This window comes from Liolophura sinensis, chromosome 12 (genome assembly GCF_032854445.1).
Source record: "Liolophura sinensis isolate JHLJ2023 chromosome 12, CUHK_Ljap_v2, whole genome shotgun sequence".
Lineage (NCBI taxonomy): Eukaryota > Metazoa > Mollusca > Polyplacophora > Chitonida > Chitonidae > Liolophura > Liolophura sinensis.
Window position 1 is genome coordinate 29309024 of NC_088306.1, and position 22344 is coordinate 29331367.

Below are 22344 nucleotides of genomic sequence, written 5' to 3' on the forward strand. Positions count from 1 at the left end.
CGACCCGTCTCTTCTACAGTGGTTTAAAAAGAGATCAAAAAATATGTATCGCATGGCATTCAGAATGAAGTGATTCGTGTCCTTTCAAGACGGGTCATAAATGAAATGCTGAAGTCTATCCATCGCTCCAAGTTTTATTGTATAATGGTAGATGAGTTAGCTGACGTTTCCAATCATGAACAGGTCGTACTAGTTTTTAGGTGGGTAGGAGAGGATTTTATTGTTCACGAAGATTTCCTCGGGGCTTACAAAGTAGATGACATCACTGTTGAAAGTTTGGTAAAAGTAGTTTTGAAAGTTCTTTGTAGAATGAATGTATCAGTAGGAAAATGCAGAGGGCAATTTTATGATGGCGCGAGCAATATGATTTGGAGAAAATCCGGCGTGGCTGTCAGGTTACAGGAGTTGAAACCGAAAGAAGTTACGCACTAAATTTGTAAATTGATCAAATGAAGCATTAACTAATATTCAACCTGATACACCTTGCGTTAAAGTACTGTGTCCTGTACACGCTGGACTCTTCGTGCAAATTCACTGCGGAGCATTCTTGATAACTATGAGGTTTTATTTAATCTGTGGGAAGAGGCATTACAATGCGCAACAGACACTGAAGTAAAACTAGGATATTGGAGTACAGTCACAAATGAGAAAATCTGATCTTTTCTGGGGAATATCAGTCTTACACCTCATTCTTAAGCACTCCGATAATCTTAGTAAAACATAATAAATTTCAAAGTTCAAATTTGTCAGCAGCAGTAGGTCAAGCATTGATTCTTTCACTGTTAGAACCCTTCAGAAAACAAAGCAAAACCGAGATTTTGACGTGTTTTACAGGAAGATTCTCCAAAACGCAAAATCACTTGAAGTAGAAGATTCCGTGTTACCGCGCAAACGCAAGACGCCATGACGATACGAAGTTGGCGAAGGGGCATTCCGTGTTACCGCGCAAACGCAAGACGCCATGACGATACGAAGTTGGCGAAGGGGCATTCCGTGTTACCGCGCAAACACAAGACGCCATCACGATACGAATTTGGCGAAGGGGCATTCCGTGTTACCGCGCAAACGCAAGATGCCATGACGATACGAAGTTGGCGAAGGGGCATTCCGTGTTACCGCGCAAACGCTAGACGCCATGACGATACGAAGTTGGCGAAGGGGCATTCCGTGTTACCGCGCAAACACAAGACGCCATCACGATACGAATTTGGCGAAGGGGCATTCCGTGTTACCGCGCAAACGCTAGACGCCATCACGATACGAAGTTGGCGAAGGGGCATTCCGTGTTACCGCGCAAACGCTAGACGCCATGACGATACGAAGTTGGCGAAGGGGCATTCCGTGTTACCGCGCAAATGCTAGACGCCATGACGATACGAAGTTGGCGAAGGGGCATTCCGTGATATCGCGCAAACGCCAGACGCCATCACGATACGAAGTTGGCGAAGGGGCACTCCGTGTTACCGCGCAAACGCCAGACGCCATGACGATACGAAGTTGGCGAAGGGGCATTCCGTGTTACCGCGCAAAAGCCAGACGCTATTACGATACGAAGTTGGCGAAGGGGCATTCCGTGTTACCGCGCAAACGCTAGACGCCATGACGATACGAAGTTGGCGAAGGGGCATTCCGTGTTACCGCGCAAAAGCCAGACGCTATTACGATACGAAGTTGGCGAAGGGGCATTCCGTGTTACCGCGCAAATGCCAGACGCCATCACGATACGAAGTTGGCGAAGGGGCATTCCGTGTTACCGCGCAAATGCTAGACGCCATGACGATACGAAGTTGGCGAAGGGGCATTCCGTGTTACCGCGCAAATGCTAGACGCCATGACGATACGAAGTTGGCGAAGGGGCATTCCGTGTTACCGCGCAAACGCTAGACGCCATCACGATACGAAGTTGGCGAAGGGGCATTCCGTGTTACCGCGCAAACGCTAGACGCCATGACGATACGAAGTTGGCGAAGGGGCATTCCGTGTTACCGCGCAAATGCTAGACGCCATGACGATACGAAGTTGGCGAAGGGGCATTCCGTGATATCGCGCAAACGCCAGACGCCATCACGATACGAAGTTGGCGAAGGGGCATTCCGTGTTACCGCGCAAACGCCAGACGCCATGACGATACGAAGTTGGCGAAGGGGCATTCCGTGTTACCGCGCAAAAGCCAGACGCTATTACGATACGAAGTTGGCGAAGGGGCATTCCGTGTTACCGCGCAAACGCTAGACGCCATGACGATACGAAGTTGGCGAAGGGGCATTCCGTGTTACCGCGCAAAAGCCAGACGCTATTACGATACGAAGTTGGCGAAGGGGCATTCCGTGTTACCGCGCAAATGCCAGACGCCATCACGATACGAAGTTGGCGAAGGGGCATTCCGTGTTACCGCGCAAATGCTAGACGCCATGACGATACGAAGTTGGCGAAGGGGCATTCCGTGATATCGCGCAAACGCCAGACGCCATCACGATACGAAGTTGGCGAAGGGGCATTCCGTGTTACCGCGCAAACGCAAGACGCCATGACGATACGAAGTTGGCGAAGGGGCATTCCGTGTTACCGCGCAAACACAAGACGCCATCACGATACGAATTTGGCGAAGGGGCATTCCGTGTTACCGCGCAAACGCAAGATGCCATGACGATACGAAGTTGGCGAAGGGGCATTCCGTGTTACCGCGCAAAAGCCAGACGCTATTACGATACGAAGTTGGCGAAGGGGCATTCCGTGTTACCGCGCAAACGCTGGACGCCATCACGATACGAAGTTGGCGAAGGGGCATTCCGTGTTACCGCGCAAAAGCCAGACGCTATTACGATACGAAGTTGGCGAAGGGGCATTCCGTGTTACCGCGCAAATGCTAGACGCCATGACGATACGAAGTTGGCGAAGGGGCATTCGTGATATCGCGCAAACGCCAGACGCCATGACGATACGAAGTTGGCGAAGGGGCATTCCGTGTTACCGCGCAAACGCAAGACGCCATCACGATACGAAGTTGGCGAAACGGAAATCAAGAAACGTTAATCAATGTAAGCAGTCTGAAGCAGTAGTGCAAACATAAAAACAACGGAATTCCACCACATTTAGTCGTTTTCCTCGCAGCTATTTTCCTTACAAATGTTCAGACAAGTTTGACGTGTAGATAAAACCTAGCAAACACAATAATGAATTGCCTGTGAATCAGATGAGTTGATCAGTCATCCATGTGCTATCTCTTGACACACGGTAGAAAAAGTACATTTAGCAGATCTGTGATACAGACAATACTTCCAAAAGTGTTAATTTTCTTAAGTTCAATGAGACCGTCGTCTGCTCCGACGAATAGACGCTGTACCTTTCGGTAGCAGTTCAGCACCCTTGTTTGTTTGGGGCCCTGTCTTATTGACTGCGCCTCCCGGTTAGATTTCTGGAAATTTTGTTAATACCCTTTTACAACCAAAAAAAAGAGTTTTTTAGGGAAACGTAACTCGCACGAAAGTTGTTCTCGGGTGACATCCCTTTTTAGTAAAGTTGGAATACGATTTACAGAATCAACGCCTCAGTGTTGCACACGGATACACCATGAAGTTAAATGAAATCTTGTTCATTCAAGGACTCACTTTGTAGCTATGGCTTTTTGTGCACATTACAATGTTATCTTACAATGACTCGCATGACTTCAGTACGAGGTCGGTATAACCACCACTAAAAATACTGTATGCGGTCGATGGCCTACAGAAAATCGATACTATGGTAGCTTTAGATCATTCTCTGTGAAGTCTGCCCAAGAAAGTCTGTTCAAGAACGACAAAAAGACTTTGGTTAGACTGGCTAAATAATGATAAATCTTATTAGTTTAAGACATCGCAAAAAATTCTCCTTTGAATTTGAGATTTGTCTCCCCACGTACCATTGAGCATTTCTGTGGCACACAAACTGTGTATTACCTTGTACACGATGTTTTTTAAGCTTGCAAGTTAGGGTAATAAGATATACCATTATAAATCATTTGTTTGTCTCACTATTAAAGCATGCCTAGGGATTCTCGTTTCAGCTTCATAGGGACAGTTTTGAAGTGGAGACTTCACGAATAATCAATAATCGAACGTTTGTTTGGTTCTTGAAACAGAATCCTTTATTCTAAAGCCATAATAAGCGATTTGTGTTCTATGTTTACTTAAGACATTGTGCATTATGAATTCAACCATTTGCTCAGTATCAGTCGATTTTTGTTCAGCTCTTGGTTATTTTGAATCATGTGCTAAGTTTCTTTGGCTGGACGTGCAGTCATTTACCACGTTTAAAAGGGGCGCTCTGTTTTAAATAAAACACCTTATATATCATAACTGCTATCAGTTGGACATGCAAATCATTAACAATAACATTGCCTGATAAAGACAACCACTGAAGCTGACGGTTAAAAAGCCATGCTGCTGGTGGATTAAGCTGTTTGTGTGTTTGTACATTTCTTTGTATTGTTTTATTGTGTTTGTAAATTAAAGCGACACGTTCGCCCAAATATTAGGTATTTTGGGGTTATTACAGAATGAGTATCGGGTATATTTCTCAAGAAGTAAGAGTTACAAGCTTTTCGTTAATCACACCCCCAGCATTTTAACTGAATGTTTAAAAATAACAAACAAACGGAAAATTGAAAAATGTGCCAGAATATTTAAATGAGGTACTGTCAATTCAGTGGAAATGGAGCATGCGCACAGCGCTTGGTAAACTTCATATGTAACCAAAAATGGCTGATTACACGCGTAAAAGAAGGACTTACGGCTCGTTCGTGACAGGATCGGCCATTGAGGTGTAAAAAAAACAGCTCGATAGGTTGACAAGCAAGTCTAGAGTTGTAATTGGTGGTCAGTTTGAACAGTAGAGTGCAGACAAGAAATAAAAGGGTCTCACGAAGCACGAAGATATCGCTTACTGAGTGCTTGTTGAACTTGCAACTTACCCGCAGCTTGCTTCGTGGACAACCGCGTTCGGCCTTAAAGCTTTTTTGTAAGAAGCATTTTTAGCCAAGCTTCCTCTTTTTATTGCATGTCAGTTATGGTACAATATGTATATCTTTGGTACAATACTTAGATGGAGCAATATCAATTGATTTGGAAAGATAGCCACACCACACTGTCACTGTTTCTGTCACACACAAGTACCTCGCTCGACATGTTTGTTTTGACTGGAACTTTCCGAACGCTGCGCATGTGCTTCGGGCTTTTCCTGTTGAATAGTAATGAGGCAAAATCTTTTTGTTGAATTCGAATAACGGCGGGACGTCCCTAGGCTCGCTACAAACTCAATGAATATTTTTTGTTTCAACATGAGTGATTTAGTTCATGAACGAAGTTTAAAACTTCGTTAAGACGTCTCAATCAGAATTTGTTTAAAAATCCAAATTTTGAGCCACCATGTGACTTTAACTACAATTGAAACTCAACACTATCGACTCTTTCTGAATATAAAGCATTTAGACAGAGGCCTTGATTTAATTAACCTACCACACATCTTTAACGAACCTGATGTTCGTAGTTGTGTGCCTAATTATTTTAATATCCAAGAGCCACCTTCCATATCCTATGAGTATACAAAGACTATCGCTTCCAATTTTCAATTTTTCCCAGGCCATCAAGGAGTTCGATTTGGCGACGTATACTTCTGGCGGCTATAACTGTGATTCTCGAAAAAAGATGTCAAATGTCCTGATGGTGACCTTAATATTATTAAGAATCATGATCTAAGAAATCTCTTTGTGAAAGGTCCAAAATATAGACAAAAGAGAAATGTCAACATTCGATCTAACAAAAAAGATATCATCTCGGCCCTTGAGGAATATGTCAAAAATTGGTCAAAACGGGAAAAGTGGATTCCTCGGTACTTATTGATTTGCTTGAGATTGTCAAAAAGAAAGTTAGTTTAGCTATACACGGGATAGACATTGATGCTCTACCTAAAGTTAAACAGGTTCTGAAGGATACCACTGTACAAGAAACATTCGCTGACCTTCATAGTAAATTTGCCATCACTGTAGCAGACAAGGCTCCTAATAATGTCATCTTTATTTGCAAGAATTATTATTATCAAATTCTTGTTCAAGAGCTATGTGCATCTACAACGACATCCACGTATTCTGCTACTACATGTACTTTGGAGGAAATATTTAACAAACACAAAGCCTTTCTTAAAGAAAGGCGCATAAATATACCTACCTGTCATACAGAAATACCACAACTTTACTGGATTCCTAAAATGCTTAAATCCCCATACAAGGCTCGATTTATTGCGGGTTCGAGAAGTTGTACCACCAAACTCTTGTCAACCCTACTTTCGAGAGCGTTACAAGAAGTAAAGTCATTTTGGAATCAGTATTGTTGTGCCATAACAAAAAATTCAGGTGTCAACTGCATGTGGATTCTTAACAACTCCAAACGTCGTACAGAAGAAGCTCATATGCATATACCGTACAAAGACGTATCCACATGGCATTTCTCTACTCTCTGTATTACGACTCCTCACAAAGATCTTATGAAAGAATATCGTCGTTAATTGTCTCGGTATTTACTAAAACAGGTCACCGTTACATTAGCGTCAGGAGCAATAAAGGTTTCTTTAGTCCTACTATTTATAAATGTTACCACTCATGGGATGTTACATTATTTATTGAATTACTTGAATTTCTCATTAATAACATCTATGTGAAATTCGGGGATACCATTTACCAACAGTGCAAGGTATTCCAATGGGTACCAATTGTGCGCCTCTTTTGGCAGACCTATACCTGCTTTCATATGAATACGACTATATGCAGAAATTACTTAAAATAATAACTTTAAAGCTCGATCCTTTTCATTTAGCAAGAGGTATAGTGATGATCTACTGGCGTTAAATAACCCCCATATTGCTGAAGCGGTGAAGGAAATCTATCCGCCTTCATTGGGTTTAGAGGAGACAAAAGATAGCCCTGATGGTACATATTATTCGGATATATATCCGTACAAAGACGAACGGGGTCTCCTTTCACGCCGCCTTTACGACAAAAGGGATAATTTCAATCTTGATATTGTAAATTATCCTTATTTGGATAGCAAGATACCAAAGGGTCCTACATATGGCGTATTCATATCTCGCCTTGTAACATTTGTCAGATCTTGCGTAAATTGTGATGACTTTAATCTGCGTCACAAGTTGTTAGTTCAAAAACTAGTTTGTCGAGGATACTACACCAAACGCCTTAACTCTAAGTTTTTCAAATTTTACAATGAGTATAACACTCTCGTTGGCAGGTATGGACAGAGCGTTCAGAATCTCTGGCGATCTGCATTGTGATCAACCACATAGACGGCACTTTTATCCTTATGTACATATCTATCGCGTACATGGTATTTAACAATATATACGGCGCTGGTTGCCGTGTGTAAGCGTCTATCTTGTAGACAGCTGTTATGCAGACCAGCATGTAAGGTGTAACATCATAGATGGCGCCTCTTGTGGTATGAGATCCTTACATATTAACAGTAAAGACATAATCGTCTGTTACTTTTGAATCACAATCTGTTCGGTTAAGGTATGTAACGCTCGTTATTTTCGAACTGTATCTAACACCGCTTAACCTTAGGCTAGGGGCCGTAAAGGCAGCCGTGCTCATTACATCTGCATGATGCCTTTATGAACAGATGCAATCAAGCGCGACTGAGATACCTTGTTTAATTGATATGTGACCTGGAACTCGTTCATGGATTACGAATTTCAACTTGGAATTTATGCCTGGAACATCCGGTGTCTGCCCGGCATCACTGAAAACTGATGACCGCTTTTCTCTTGTGTATTACCGGCTTTTTTTCCCTATTTGTATAATTTCTTACACACCTTTGTCTTTGGGACCTAGTGTTAAACGTTGTTGGAACGCCATTTACGGACTACAAATGGTATACGAATGTCGGACATGACGCTTACATTTAATTGTGAAGACAATTCTAACAGCATTTTGAGAAATTCTAGACAATCAATCACTACGCGTTTGTTTGTTTGATGACGGAGAAGCATCTTATTTTCTGATGACATTCTATGGGGTTTGTCTTTAATGTTTTCTCATAATATCGTCATGGTAACTTACGTTTACCAGTTGTTCATAAAGATCTATAGAAAATACACTGTAGAATATGGTCACAGCACACCACCACACTGGTTGATTTCCTGCTTGAACAGAAAGTGTCATGCTTTGGTTAGATGATGCCAGAAACAGTGTTATGCTCGAAGCAAGAGCAAGCAAACCATCCAAAGAGATGTTCGAGGAGAGTGGAAAACGTGCGGTGATGTAACGTTCGGCCCCAATGACACAACGCCTCAAATCGACACCATGCAACATGATCCATGGGTAACACCTCTTATCTGACACCAAATGGCACCGCACGGCCACCTGCCGGTAATCGCCCGGCCTAGTGCCCGTATACAAACAATCAGTATTGCACAAAAATTTGCTGTAGTCCATTTCGTCAGAAAAACTTTAGTGAGAGAAGAAATGTGTTTGATCGTACTCAGAATGACAGAGTTATCGTGTGTTGTGTTAGTTTTGTATTCGGACGTGTTGGAGAACGTTTTCATCTTTTTAAATTGTGCCTCAGTAAATAGTTTCCTGGTAGTACAGATACGGCCTAAACGATGTGTACAGCTTTAACCAAGAGGTTTAAATGCAAATAAAACGAACATGTCGTTACCTTACATAAACTTTTCCACGTCAACACAATTTAAAGCATCCTTGAGAAACATAAATGGTGTAGTATTTTGTAAGTACACGGATAAGTGTGGCGTGTATGCTGATTCAAACAAATGACTTCAATCAACTTTAAATCCGTGTAGGTTGACTGTTATCAAAGTATCAGCTCTTTAGACATAAGGTGAACACAGGATGTTTTTCAGATTTGTCAACATTTCCAAAGCCGATAAGATGTTCCCAAGAGTAGACAAATGTTTCATATTACAACAGTGTCTAGTTAAAGCTACCAGGGTGCGGTCGATAGCTTATAGAGAACTCGAATAGATACTACGGGATCTGTAGAACCTTCTCTTGGAAGTCTCCCCACGCATAAAGAAATGTAAGAGACTTTAGATAGTCTCACTAAATGGTGGCAATTGCCAGGATTCGAAGATGAAATGGAAGACATCGAAGTATGGCCTCCTTTGATATCCAGCCTCACCTCCCAATATATATCACTAAGAACTGCCTCAAAGCAAATTAACATGTTGGTTTTACTGTCTGCAGTTCATTTCCCCAGCCACAGACGATGATTTCATCAGGTGCAAGGTAAACAAGATGAGCATATGTCTCATTAAATATCCATTGTGTGTCTTACTATCAAAGCAAGTTCACGCTCTCTCTCTCTGTACAGGTTCCGGTCGCATCGGGGGCCGTTCTGAATTAAATTCTTTAGGAACTGCTCCTAAATAAATAATGCTGCCAACATTACGATGGGAACAAACCGGACAGAGCGCGGAGGAAACACACGACAAATCCGCGGATAACTGTCAGAACTTACGACGTACGATCGGAGAGGACAGTACCATAAGGCCACGAAAGGCCTTGCAGGTAAAGAATAAAAGTTACTTATGTTTTAACATATATGGAAACCTAACTGCCTTCGTGAAAGTAAACCTGCACTCCACATATAGAAATCTAACTGCCTTCGTGACAGTGAATCTGCACTCCGTATATGGAAACCTAACTGCCTTCGTAACAGTGAACGTGCACTGCTCATATGGGAACCTAACTGCCTTCGTGAAAGTGAACCTGCACTCCACATATAGAAATCTAACTGGCTTCGTGAAAGTGAATCTGCACTCCGTATATGGAAACCTAACTGCCTTCGTAACAGTGAACGTGCACTGTTCATATGGGAACCTAACTGCCTTCGTGAAAGTGAACCTGCACTCCACATATGGAAAACTCACTGTCTTTGTGACTGTGAAATTGCACTGCACATATGGGAACCTAACTCCCATCGTGACAGTGAACCTGCACTTCACATGTGGAAACTTAACTGCCTTCGTGATAGTAAATCTGCACTCCATAAATGAAGACCTAACTGCCTTCGTTACAGTGAATCTCCACTCCACATATGGAAACCTAACTGCCGTTGTGACAGTGAACCTGCACTTCACATATGGAAACCTAACGGCCTTCTTGACAGTAAATCTGCACTCCATAAATGAAAACCTAACTGCCTTCGTGACAGTGAATCCGCACTCCACATATGGAAACCTAACTGCCGTTGTGACAGTGAATCTGCACTCCACACATGGAAACCTAACTGCCTTCGTGAAAGTGATCCTGCACTCCACATATGGAAACCTAATTGCCTTAGTGACAGTGAACCTGCACTCCCCAAATGAAAATCTAAATGCCTTCGTGAATATGAGCCTGCACTCCACATATGGAAACCTCACTGCCTTAGTGACAGTGAATCTGCACTCCACATATGGAAACCTAAGTGCACTCTAAATATAAAATATGCCCTCTTGAAAACACTTTGGTGCTCGAAATCCGCAAATCTTCATAATCTCACACACATCTCAGACATCACATCGCGCCCCTACACATTCCAAGGTTGTGTAAAAACGGAGGCGGAATCACGGAATTAACGCTATAATACATACACATATAAATTACAGTTCAAAACGGTTTTGGACTTTACATCCCGGACTCTGCTCGGTTTTCTCCCACCTTATTGCTGGCCGCCGTCGTATGAGTGAAATATTTTTGAGTTCCGCGTAAAACACCAACCAAATAAATAAATAAATAAAACAAGCGTCCTGGAAGTATGTCAAAGTCAATACACGTTTGCAATTGGTTTGAGCCGAGGAAATACTAGTTACATTTGTACCAAAGCAACAACGTCAGTTATCGTCCTTGACCCAAGTTTGTAAGTTGGGAACTTAAGCAGGCGTTGGAGCAAGGCCTTGGCAAGTTTCGGAGACAAGGGTGACCGTGCCACAGAGGGGAGACTTACTTTGGCTTGAAAATAAACTTAATTTTTTTACGACACAATTAAACATCCTAATACAAATATCTATAAAAAGACGTACAGCGTAGAGTAAATCCAGAGCAGCGACGACAGTGTGATAGTTGGCATATGCGTAACAGGTGAAATATGGCCTCTTGTTAGTTTACCTCAGATAGTGTTTTATTCTAATTGTACATGTAAATGCTTAAATACTGCCAAGTTACACGCCCTCTAACAACGGTTTCAACGTAAATAATACTTACGATAAGAAGACTACCAATCTCCCATATCCCTACCGTGTCAAGACGACCTTGTCGCACCACGTCCGCATTCCTCTGGAGACCAGCGCACATGGCACCTGTCTCACCAGGGCTGCAAGTGAAAGGTTCTTAGATAGGTTGTCTATCTTGGCATATACGAGGACAAAACAGCCAAGTTCTAATTCACCTACATGGTACCAGGAGGCAGAATGAAAGAAGGCACTACCCCCCCCCCCCCCCCGCGCCCCCACCCCCTGGGTAACGGTTGACAGACCTGCCGACCGAATGCTGGTCTGTTGAGTTGTAAAAAGGCTGCATGCAGCTTTGTCCAGCTTTGATGTACTCTGTACGTTACCGACGCTCGGCCAGACTCACAAGAAAAGGAGCTTTCTCCAAAGAAGACATAAATTGCCTCTATGTATAACATTTTCCCTGTACGTACATCGTAACAAGCTGGTCACCAAAATTTCCTTAAAAATGATCACATGTTTCATTAACAGCTGTATGAGACTTCATCAGGTTGTTAGGTTGATCTGAAGATCACCCTGAGTTTTCGTAATGTGAAAGACCCATTTGATGAACATTAAAAAAACTGAGAAAATCAAACTATTGCCTCTCAGTTGAGTACTGATATACTTTTTGATCCAATTTCCTGAAAAAAGATTACTCCAACCAAAAGTGCAAAGTGAAAAGTGTATACATACCACGATATCTGGGTGTCGGAAGCGCCAATTCCGAGTTTTTGGAAGTATTGCAAGAGGTTCTTCTGCTATTTGCCTCTCAGCGCATGTGAAGAAGAGCTCGGGGCTATCCAGCGTGAATATTTATTTATTTTGATTGGCACTCAAGAATATTTCACTTATACGACAGCGGTCAGCATTGTGGTGGTTTGAAATCGGGTAGAGTCTTGGAGAAACCCACGACCATCCGCAGATTGCTGTCAGACCTTTCCACGTACGGCCGGAAAGGAAGCCAGCATGAGCTGGACTTGAACTGCCAGCGACCCTGTGAGCCTCCTGGGTCATTCCAGCGTGAATACACAGGGCAATTAAGCCTATAGGCCTACACATTGTGTAATGCCGTTCATATAAATTAAGAACGTGGTCTAACAAAAGTCACATTATGGCTTTAAGGAAACTCCTTCTGGCGCGCAGTCGTGTTTAAAATCCCCTACGCTTGTTATTTCCAAGGTTTAAACTCACATGTGTCTGTTGATATTTGAGGGAATGTAGTTGTTGCATGCTTGGGTGGAATGGTATATACATGTATAGACTTTCAGGCCTGTTGCTTAGCGGCTTCATGGTCAGGGCGAATGACTTAAATAATAAATATTTACCTAATGGACAGAATTAAAAATATTTAGGACGGCCTGAACTTATCCCGCTTCCGGTATTACCCGGATTGATCTCCCTTAGACGTAATAAATACATTAATTTCCCATAGATTTATGTCCAATAGCAAATTATTTGCTTTCATATCCCTGTGGACAAATGACACTATGACCTTATATATATATACAAATAAAAAACATGAAGCATTAAGCCTCATTTTTTAGGAAGAGCATGTCTGATCGAGATCTCAATAATGGATATTCACGCAGAAAGGCTGCCCTAATACCGTCGTATTTGTAGTGAAAAGGATGATATGCGGAAAAATCCAGCCAACAGGGCAAAATATCAATGTGACTTAATGGATTTCTTAAAACTTGACATTCGCAGTGGAGTTACTGGGCCCATCCAACTTCATCTGTGATCGATATCCATTTTTCTCAGTGTTCAATACAAAACTTCGTAATGGATCACAGTAAATAAAATAACGACCAGCACCTCGAGTTTGTTCCAAACTAAACTCGATAAACCGGTAGGAATGCATCGAGTACAAACAAGCATGTAAATTATAAGATTTATACCCTACCAATTCTAATACAATAATCTGATCAATCCATTAAACCCAGTAACTGCTGATCAACATTTGGAACCATCCTGACTCCATAATTCCATTTTCATTTTGTTTGTTACTGCACAGAGGTCAGAAGGGACGCTAATTAAATTCATTTATTTATTTATTTATCTATTTATTTATTTATTTATTTGATTGGTGTTTAAGGCTGTTCTCAAGAATATTTCACTTATACGACGGCAGCCAGCATTATGGTTGGAGGAAACCGGGCAGAGCCCGGAGGAAACGATCATCCACAGGTTGCTGCCAGATCTACCCACGTACGGCCCGTGAGGAAGCCAGCATGAGGTGGACTTGAGCTCGCAGCGACCCGCTAATGAATGAGCCATCAACAACTCATATAATGTTTATAGAAACTTTAACATTACACATGTACGAATATTTTCTGCTTTTTTCGTGTGATTCTAAGATCAAGACGCCAGCCTGTCCCTTCTTTGGCTTCTTGGTCTGCTTATTCGTCAGTATACAAAGGCTTCCACGTTCAAAACATTTATTTATTTTAATTTCAACCAAATAACACAAACATAGGTACACAAAGTTACAGGCGTTGTCTGAAAATGTCCGCGAGTCTTTATCAAAAGCACTTGTACTGATTGTTTGGCTATTTGCGACAGCCTCGCGAGAACGCTTGCGCCTAGACTTGACCAAACCAGACAGCTCTAATCGTCTGTCACATCAGAGATTACTTCCTTCCACCTCACTCTCGCGTTGTCGCACGGTAAAAACGTTAAAGCCTCATAGTTCTGCCTGCTTCTATTCTACATCCATGACGGTACCCATGTGAAATCAGTCAACCCTGAGAACATTTCTGTTATCACAACATCAGCCATCAGAATAACATTAACCATCAAACTTCTGCACCATACAACGCAGTCATGATATCTGCACAGTATGTCTCAATAGTATAGTATGTTTCTAATATTTAATAAAAAATTGAAAAAATTAACACTAAGTAAAAAAGACAACATAATTACACACACTAATAAACAAATACCACGGAGCTCAACTCATCTGCAACACAAAGATAACCAAAAAAAATTCACGATGTTGTTGAAAATGGACTACATGTAAGATCTCTAAAACGTAAACTGTAACTTCTGAAGCTGTGCACCAATTTTGCATTTAATACAATGAGCAAATCTTAAAATAGGTCCGGAACGCTGCCAAAAAGCAACGTAACGACGGCCAAGCTTTTGCTGAAGTAAACTGACCTTTCCGAATCATCCACGTGACAGACATATTGAATGACGAAGTGCAGATGTGTAGTTCCATCCGGTAGTTATGAGGCCGGATTAATAACAGAATACTGACTGTAAAACTGCCAGTTGAGATACCCACTGCAGGATTTTTCAAGACATAAATGGAAAGGATGTCCTCTTTTATCACCGGAGTTTCATATCTTATCTTGATTCAATTTAATTCAATTTAAAGCACAGTTGTAACATAGCATTTTCCTCCATAAAGGCTTCTCACTCTGTTACCTCCCTATCCAGTCCACGGTTCTACGCGTGATCGCGAGCGAATACCTCCGCAGCAGAATATCACATACAAAATTGTTTTCAATCGAAATCTAAATGAAGGATAAATGGCTGAATAGATGATGACGTTGACAAAACAGTTGCTATTTGCCATCCACATGGAGGTAAAAAGCAGCCAACCTGAAAACTGACAAAAAAGTTCAAATTGTCCCAGAAAAAACACTACAAAAAACGGACCCCAGGTCATGAAATACAAGCTTATTGTTGCAACCAGCAGTCGGATGACTTTCTTTTCACGATAACTCCAGGATCGTTGCCTGAGGGTGTTTTGCGTACTGGCCGCGATACCTGTACCAGTGTTTGCTGTCATTCTTTGCCTGAGAGATTTTGTAACGGAAGTAGTGGTGAAAATGATCACCAATCCACTTAACACACCCACCATAAATCCAGTTCCGATGCATACCCATTTGCTTTCACAAACCACTACACACGTGGTGATATCCGGGTTAAACCGGAAGTGCAACTGATCCTCACCTTTGATTATTGTTGGTGCCACAAACAGTATTAAGCACGAAGTCCACAGCAAGCAGACAATTCCAAGGGATCTTTTCTGGGTCATTTTATTTTTGTAGAATACTGGATAACTGGTGGCAATATAGCGTTCAACTCCGATGACACCAACGCTCCAAATGGACACCGTGGAACATGAACCATGGACAATAGCGCTTATCTGACACCAGATGGCGCCGTAAGGCCACGTGCCGTTAATTGCCGGGGCTATGGCTGGGAGACAACCAATCAGTCCTGTGCAAAAATCTGCTGTAGTCAAATTAATGAGAAAAACCTTAGTGACAGGAGATATGTTTTTGATCGTCCACAGAATGACAAAGTTAAGGAGATTGCTTAAAATGATCGTCACAGATACCAAAAGCACCACTGCAGACCGTATTGCAATTTCCACTGTGGTGTATCCAACGTCGTTTGTTGTGTTGCCTTTGCATTGGGAAACGTTGAAGGTGAGATTCATGTTTTACAAATATACGATAACTAAAACTGGTTTAGAATTCCAGACAAATTCTCAGCAAAGCTTGTAGCTTGAAACAACAGGCTGAACTGTAAATAAAATCAAGGAGTCCTTACTTTATACTTGCTGTTCAACACTAATACGTTTTACCAAACCTTGGATAAACATACTAGCTACAGATTTATCCCACAAAAGCTGTTTTGTTCTCACGTGATGTTTTCTGTAAGTAAAAAGAAGTCCGCGGTGTGAAAGCGATGTTTCAGATATACCTGATGAATGGACTTTTTAAAGTCTGTTCAGTTCGTCTGTCATCGAAGTTCCAGCACTTGTCCACTTCCGAAGCCGCTCTGAAAATCAAAGGTTGATATTTGGTTGTAAGCATATGCAGACCTCTTAACAAGAAAGTCCATTGCATGCTGTTAATTTGTTTAACAAACATGACACCTTGTTACTTATTGCTTTCAAAACAACGGGGTACTCAGAAAACTTTGTTATTTACTTTATTACGTCCAATTATCGGTGCACGTATGGTTGTAAAACATATATGAAGTACACACGCACTGCAACGTGACAGAAGTAAATGATGCCTTCTTGACTACAGACCGCTTTGGTGGCCTAATAGCTGGAGCGTTCGCCTTGAGCTCGGAAGGCCTCTGATTAATCCTGGGTCGGGTCATACCAAAGACGTTAAAATTGGTAGTTGTTGCTGTTGCCTCGCTTGCCACTCAGCAATAGGGGGTTAGAGCAAGGAAACAGGACTGGTGGGTCCGGTGTCAATATAATGTCTGAGTATCATGTCTGGTGTCTTCGGCATGATGCTTCAGTGGCGGCAGCACTTTGGCGACATGGGCTCGCCCAGCCACAAGAAGACACTGTATATATGTACATACATAATAACTCCTCGTCGTCATATGTTGAAAAATTGTTCAGTACGACATTAAACCCCAAGCATTCATTCATTCATTCAATGATTACAGCCTGGGACACGGTTACCAGAATAGACGTCACAGTATTGCTCAAAAAACATTCTTGCAGACAGGTTAAATCTTGTCCATCCATACAACAACTACATTTTCCAGCTGTTACTTTACCTGCTCAGTACACTGTTCATCTCCCAATTGGTTTACTTGATTGACGCAGGCCTAACCGATACTGTAATGCGTCTAGGAGGCGGTCGATGGCGTAGAGTGAACTTGAGCGATACTAACATAGCTTTAGATCCTTTTCTTAGAATATTCTCTAGTCGTCATGAAATGCCGAAGAGACTTCGGTGGACTCACTAAATAACGCTAATTGTCATTTATTTTGGTATCATATGGCGGGCATCGCAAAGTAATCCCCTTTGAATTCAAGACTTCCCTTCTGCACGTGTATCATTAAAATGCTGTGAAGTATTTCATCCTGCTGATTACTACGGCTCTCATGTGTTTCCTAAGTACACACCATGCCTTGACATATTGGTCTCATACTATCAAAGCAATCTCTTAAAATTAATCCGATAAGGGTCGTTTTAAAGTGGAGACAACAAAACTGTGCTTAGACAAGTACTTACAAGCAATAAACATTCGCTTCTTTGGTTGATTCAGCAAAACAACAACAAATCTTCTATGGCCGTTGTATTAGGGTTTCCTCACAATCAAAGTGTCAAGGACTTAAGGCTTTACGCCTCCCGTTTTGACAATACCTTTTATATTCCGCTAGGGCAATCTCTCATAATTATGCTTTCGGCTCTCCATACAGTTACAGCTGTATAAACCAGAAGTGTATTTGGAAATCTCAAAGTCTTAAAGTGCTTTAACATAATCGAGGTTTTAGAATATAATTAGAGATGTACAGCACAAACAGCAAGACCAGAGCAGCGACGACAGTGTGATAGCTGGCACATGGTCACGCGTAACCTGTGAAATACAGCCTCTTACCAATTTACCTCAGTCAGGGTTTTATTCAAACTGTCCATGTACATGCATAAATTGCAGCAGTTTACACACCTCCTATTTAGTTTTAGGTATACATGCAGGCAGGAAATGCGCAGGGGCTCTTAGGCTGAAATGATCATTACACATCCTTACAAATCTCTGGGCCCATATTTATCTAGAGTCTTAGGACTTAACTCAAACATTCCAACTCTGCCACAGTTAAAATGTTTTGCTCTAGGACGTTTAAAATTTGCCCATCGATTCTTTGCTGCAGAACAATGTGAAAGTGACAGTTTGAGTTGTTTTCTGCTCAGAGTTTGACTTTTTCTGAGAGCTTACAATTTTTGACTTACAGGTAAGTGTTAAGTTTCTCGATAAATACGGGACCTGGATCCTAATTTCGTACTTTATGATCTTAGTTCGTTGATTTGTTAAACATCGTTTTAAGATTTAGCCTTGCGATTAACCTCTATTTACCTTGCTTCATACGATTGTCTGTTTCAACGAGTAGGTTCGAAATATGTAAATAACGATTGTAAGCTCGCAAGAAATTGGATGTCCATTAAAGCCCAATTTGACCGTTTTATACAACAGCTATTTTATTCACAACTCACTGTCATAATATATGACAGTGCAGCAGCGATAGTATTGTAGCTGGCAAATGGTCACACGTAACCAATGAAATGCGGTGTCTTGTCTATTTCACGTGAAAAATCTAGACTTACTGTGTAGCGATCACATTTAAGATTGAATACCATTAAAACAATGCTACGGAACCAGGCTTCTGAAATGCTTGGCCCACCAGCAGCAGCCCGATTTATGCAGGAACACAGTTCAAAAGAATAACACGCCAGCTACATTGTTTGTCGCAATACGAATAAATACTAACGATGGATTCTGGTTTGATAGGTAAACCACAGCAGTTCCAGACGGCCCAGCTTGATTGTTCAAATACGTCTGCACGAATTGAAGCGTGGGGCCATATAGAAAGACTACAGCATAGAGATTAATACCTGCAAAGACATTAGCTTGAGATAAAATGGGCACACATAACAGGTGAAATACAGCCTCTTGTTAACTCTGTTAGAGTTTTATTCCAATTGTGCCTGTCGATGCTTAATTGCATGCCACCTTAGCTCCTTGGCTTGTGTATAATCAGGTAAAAAAATGCAGTGATGTTAATTGCAATTTATTAGACGTCACTGGTCTACAATTACTCAAAATTCTGTGATGCCATCACGTTTAACACACAATCACATTAAAACAATGCAAAGGGACCAGAGCCCGGAGAAGCTTAGTCCATCAACAGGATCCTGATTTATGGAGAAATACAATATAATATGATACACATATAACCCGTATTTCTTATTTTTGGTATATATGTACACACAAGTGCACACCCAGTATATACAGGAAACACTGCATGCACTAAAGAGACAGTATGTAAGTAGCATTTTGACACGGACGCCCATCTATCAGGCTTCAAGCACTAGGGAAAAGTAGTATAATAAACTGGGAATGATTTTTTTTTAATTCTTGGGTTCAGCATGGGTTTGACATGGTTTATGGTCTATTAATATTCAGACCCAACAGGCAAGCAGCCCACAGGTCTGATGACAGGGATACATACAGAGTAACAGAAGCGTATACTACACATATGTAGAGTTATGTAAGTATAAAATACAGTTTTTGTACAAAGATAGTGTAAACACGAGTAAACATATGATGTAATTCTTGGTACAGAAATGTTATAAGCGTACGTGTAAACATAGGTGAATGTATAAAACTATTCTTGTTGAAATTTCATAAAAAAAGAATTGTAAACCGTTATAATCAGAAGTTAAGACCATGAAATATGTCAATCACAGAAAAACCGTTAAAAAAATCGAATGAACTGACCGTCTAAAATATTGTTGTGAAGAAAAAAATTTTATGGAGTGATTAGAACTCAGGTCATTATAGGAATTCATGGCTCGAGGGGAAAAAGATATTTTATGACCTTTTTTGAACGGACTCTAACTTGTCTGAGAGATATTTTTGGGTGGGGGACCATATGATTGACCCATACTCCAAGTTGGAGCGAACTAAAGATCTGTACAGGGATATAAGTGACTTGGTTTTTGTAAAAGAAATGCACGATCGTTTGAGAAAACCAAGCATTCTAACGGTATTGGTGACATGTACTCTAGAATTCAGATTACTGGTTTCACAGTAAGATCTTTCACAGTCTTAACTCTTTCAAGTGCATGTCCGTCTATGCTATAATTGGATATACTTTTGTTGGTCTTATTCGTGAATGATATGACACAACACTTGTCCACGTTTAACTTAAGCTGCCAAACAGAACACCCGTTTGTTAAACGTGCAAGGACATCCTGTAATAGCTCACATTCTTGCGCGCAACGCACTTGTTTGTAAAGTTTACTGTTATCTGTATACAGTGACAATTTAGAGTGCCGAACACAGACATAGATCCACAAATCTTTTTCTTTCTAGGGGACTAAACATGATTGCTGCTTTTAACCATTCACACGAGCAGTTAGAAGACTTTATTGAGGTGTGTGAACATACGGACCCCGTGGGTCAGTGGTTATAGTGGTCTAGCACAGCACAATGAACCGGGGTGCTCTCTCCAGTGTTGTCGCTGTGAGTTCAAGTCCAACTCATGCTGGCTTCCTCTCCGGTCGTATGTAAAAAGGTCTTGCAGCGGCCTGTGAATGGCCGTGAGTTTCCCTAGCATTTACCTGGTGTCCTCCCACTAGAATGCTGGCCGCTGTCGTATAAGTGAAATATTCTTGACGCATGGCGTAAAACACCCATAAAATAAATAATAAGGTATACTAACAAGAGATCGGGTTTCACCAGTTACTAGCTGGCCATGTTCCCAGCCTAGCTTTCACACTAACCATTTTGAATCGTTACATTCACAACGGTTTAACTTGGCAGTATTGCCCACTCTCTCTTCTGCTGGGTGAAAGTCGTATACGAGCGCAAAGTAATTCTGATTCATATTACCCACATTGTATGGAAATAATGAACTGTAACGTTACATCCACTCTGACAACAACCATTTTCAAATCACTCGACTCAATTGCTACGGCTGCTCTTCTTAAAATTAAAATACCCCCCCCCCCCCCCAGAAAGTTGTTTATAATTGCAACTCCTTCTGTTGCAAATTAAAATTTAAACTCTAAAATACTATGTCAATGGCCGTTATAGTGGTGTTTGTATGCAAAAGTTCCACAAGTTTATTTTCTTCCAATCGGGTCTTATTTAAAAGTATGGCTTGCTTTTGTGGTCTCACGAATAACCTGGTGACACGATGTCAGAATTATTGTAAGATTAAAGGAAATACAGGTATGTCTTTGTAGTGTACAGCCGTGACATGTCGACAACAGCACACTCGAAAAGACCTAATTCCATGTTAGTGAGTATATACTTCTCTGAAAGCTAAGCTGGGGAAAATATACAAGGTATCAGGGATTTTGGCTTGTAAAGATTATAGTTTTGTTCATGTGTTAAATGTTATCTTTTGACAAATGTGTTCAAATTTCAACTTCAAGTGCCAAAAATTAAACATCTTCAAGACTTTTCAAATTTTGATTCGTGGAATCGGTCCCCAATCCAACCAGTTAGTCTACGACCACCTGCCAACTAATGCACCGTCTGCCCAGCTTTTATTTATTTGATTGGTGTTTTACGGCACAGTATAGAACATTTCAGCATGGAAACTCACTTGCTTATGTTTTATGCATATGCTTAAAGAACACAGTGACCAATGTATAGCTAATTGCTGAGGAGGAAATCGTCAGTTAATATACTAGATGTTAAACCAATCCTTATTTTAGTTACATCTAGGCTGTGCGTCTTTTATAGGTATGTATCGGTATATTCAACACATGGTCTAGGTTAACTTTTATATATACAGCACTTGTAAAAATTGCGTTTATGATATGAATTTTAGACGTCTGAGAGAATAATGATTTCAAATATGTCTCCGTTATAAAGGTACAAATCTAATCATTCCAATCCATAGCATTTATCACAAACTACATGAAAACAACAAAAAAATCACACAACTACAGTATAATACACAAGTATAATACACAAGTCTACACTATAAAACGCAAATATATTATACTTTACTACCGTAAAATACACAAGAATACACTATAATACACAAAACCCGAATGGGTCATGTGTATTATAGAGTACAACCAGAGCAGCAACGATGACATGATACTTGGCAAATGGTCACGCGTAAGCTCTTGTCAGTTTCCTCCAGTTAGGGATTCATTCTAACTGTTAAGTTTAAGCAGACCATATGTCTGTATAGTTATATAGACAGTTTGTCAATTGTTTGCAAAAGGTCGCTATTTTAGGTCTTTAAAAAAACCTCCACTGAGTTGAATTAACTGGTCGTATTTCACTGGTTATTTGTGACCATTTGGCGGCTGTAGCATTATTGTCGATGCTATACTTTTTTCTCTCTGTTCTGAAGTATTTTTCTTGTATAGATCAATGGGGAGAAGGTAAAATAAAATCAGTATTTTTGAGCGTTACACATAGAAGAAATGTTAGTTTGTTACAGTTTGAGCAGGGAAATTATAGTTGACACGCTCCAAATGGTTAGACGATCAGTCATCAAAGGCAGTTGACTTATTAATTTACTTACTTAAGAGGTGTTTTATGCCGTTCTCAAGAATATTCCACTTTATA

At 41.0% G+C, this 22344-nt stretch overlaps 1 protein-coding gene across 1 annotated transcript; it reads right to left on the minus strand.

Moving 5' to 3' along the window:
* Window positions 1-14214: 14214 nt before the first annotated feature.
* LOC135479871 (beta-3 adrenergic receptor-like) lies at window positions 14215-15712 on the minus strand. The gene is made up of 3 exons (XM_064759776.1): window positions 15220-15712; window positions 14757-14865; window positions 14215-14218 (listed from the first exon to the last, which is right to left on the minus strand). The coding sequence occupies exons 1-3, from the start codon at window positions 15710-15712 to the stop codon at window positions 14215-14217; spliced, it is 606 nt and encodes a 201-aa protein (XP_064615846.1).
* Between the last annotated feature and the right edge of the window lie 6632 nt (window positions 15713-22344).

Excerpts from the sequence above, each read along its gene's own strand:
- LOC135479871 (XM_064759776.1), bottom strand. The coding sequence starts at position 15,712 with ATGAATCTCACCTTCAACGTTTCCCAATGCAAAGGCAACACAACAAAC. Across the intron at positions 14,866-15,219 it reads GGCACCAACAATAATCAAAG|GTTGGCTGCTTTTTACCTCC; the intron begins GTGAGGATCAGT and ends GTCAGTTTTCAG.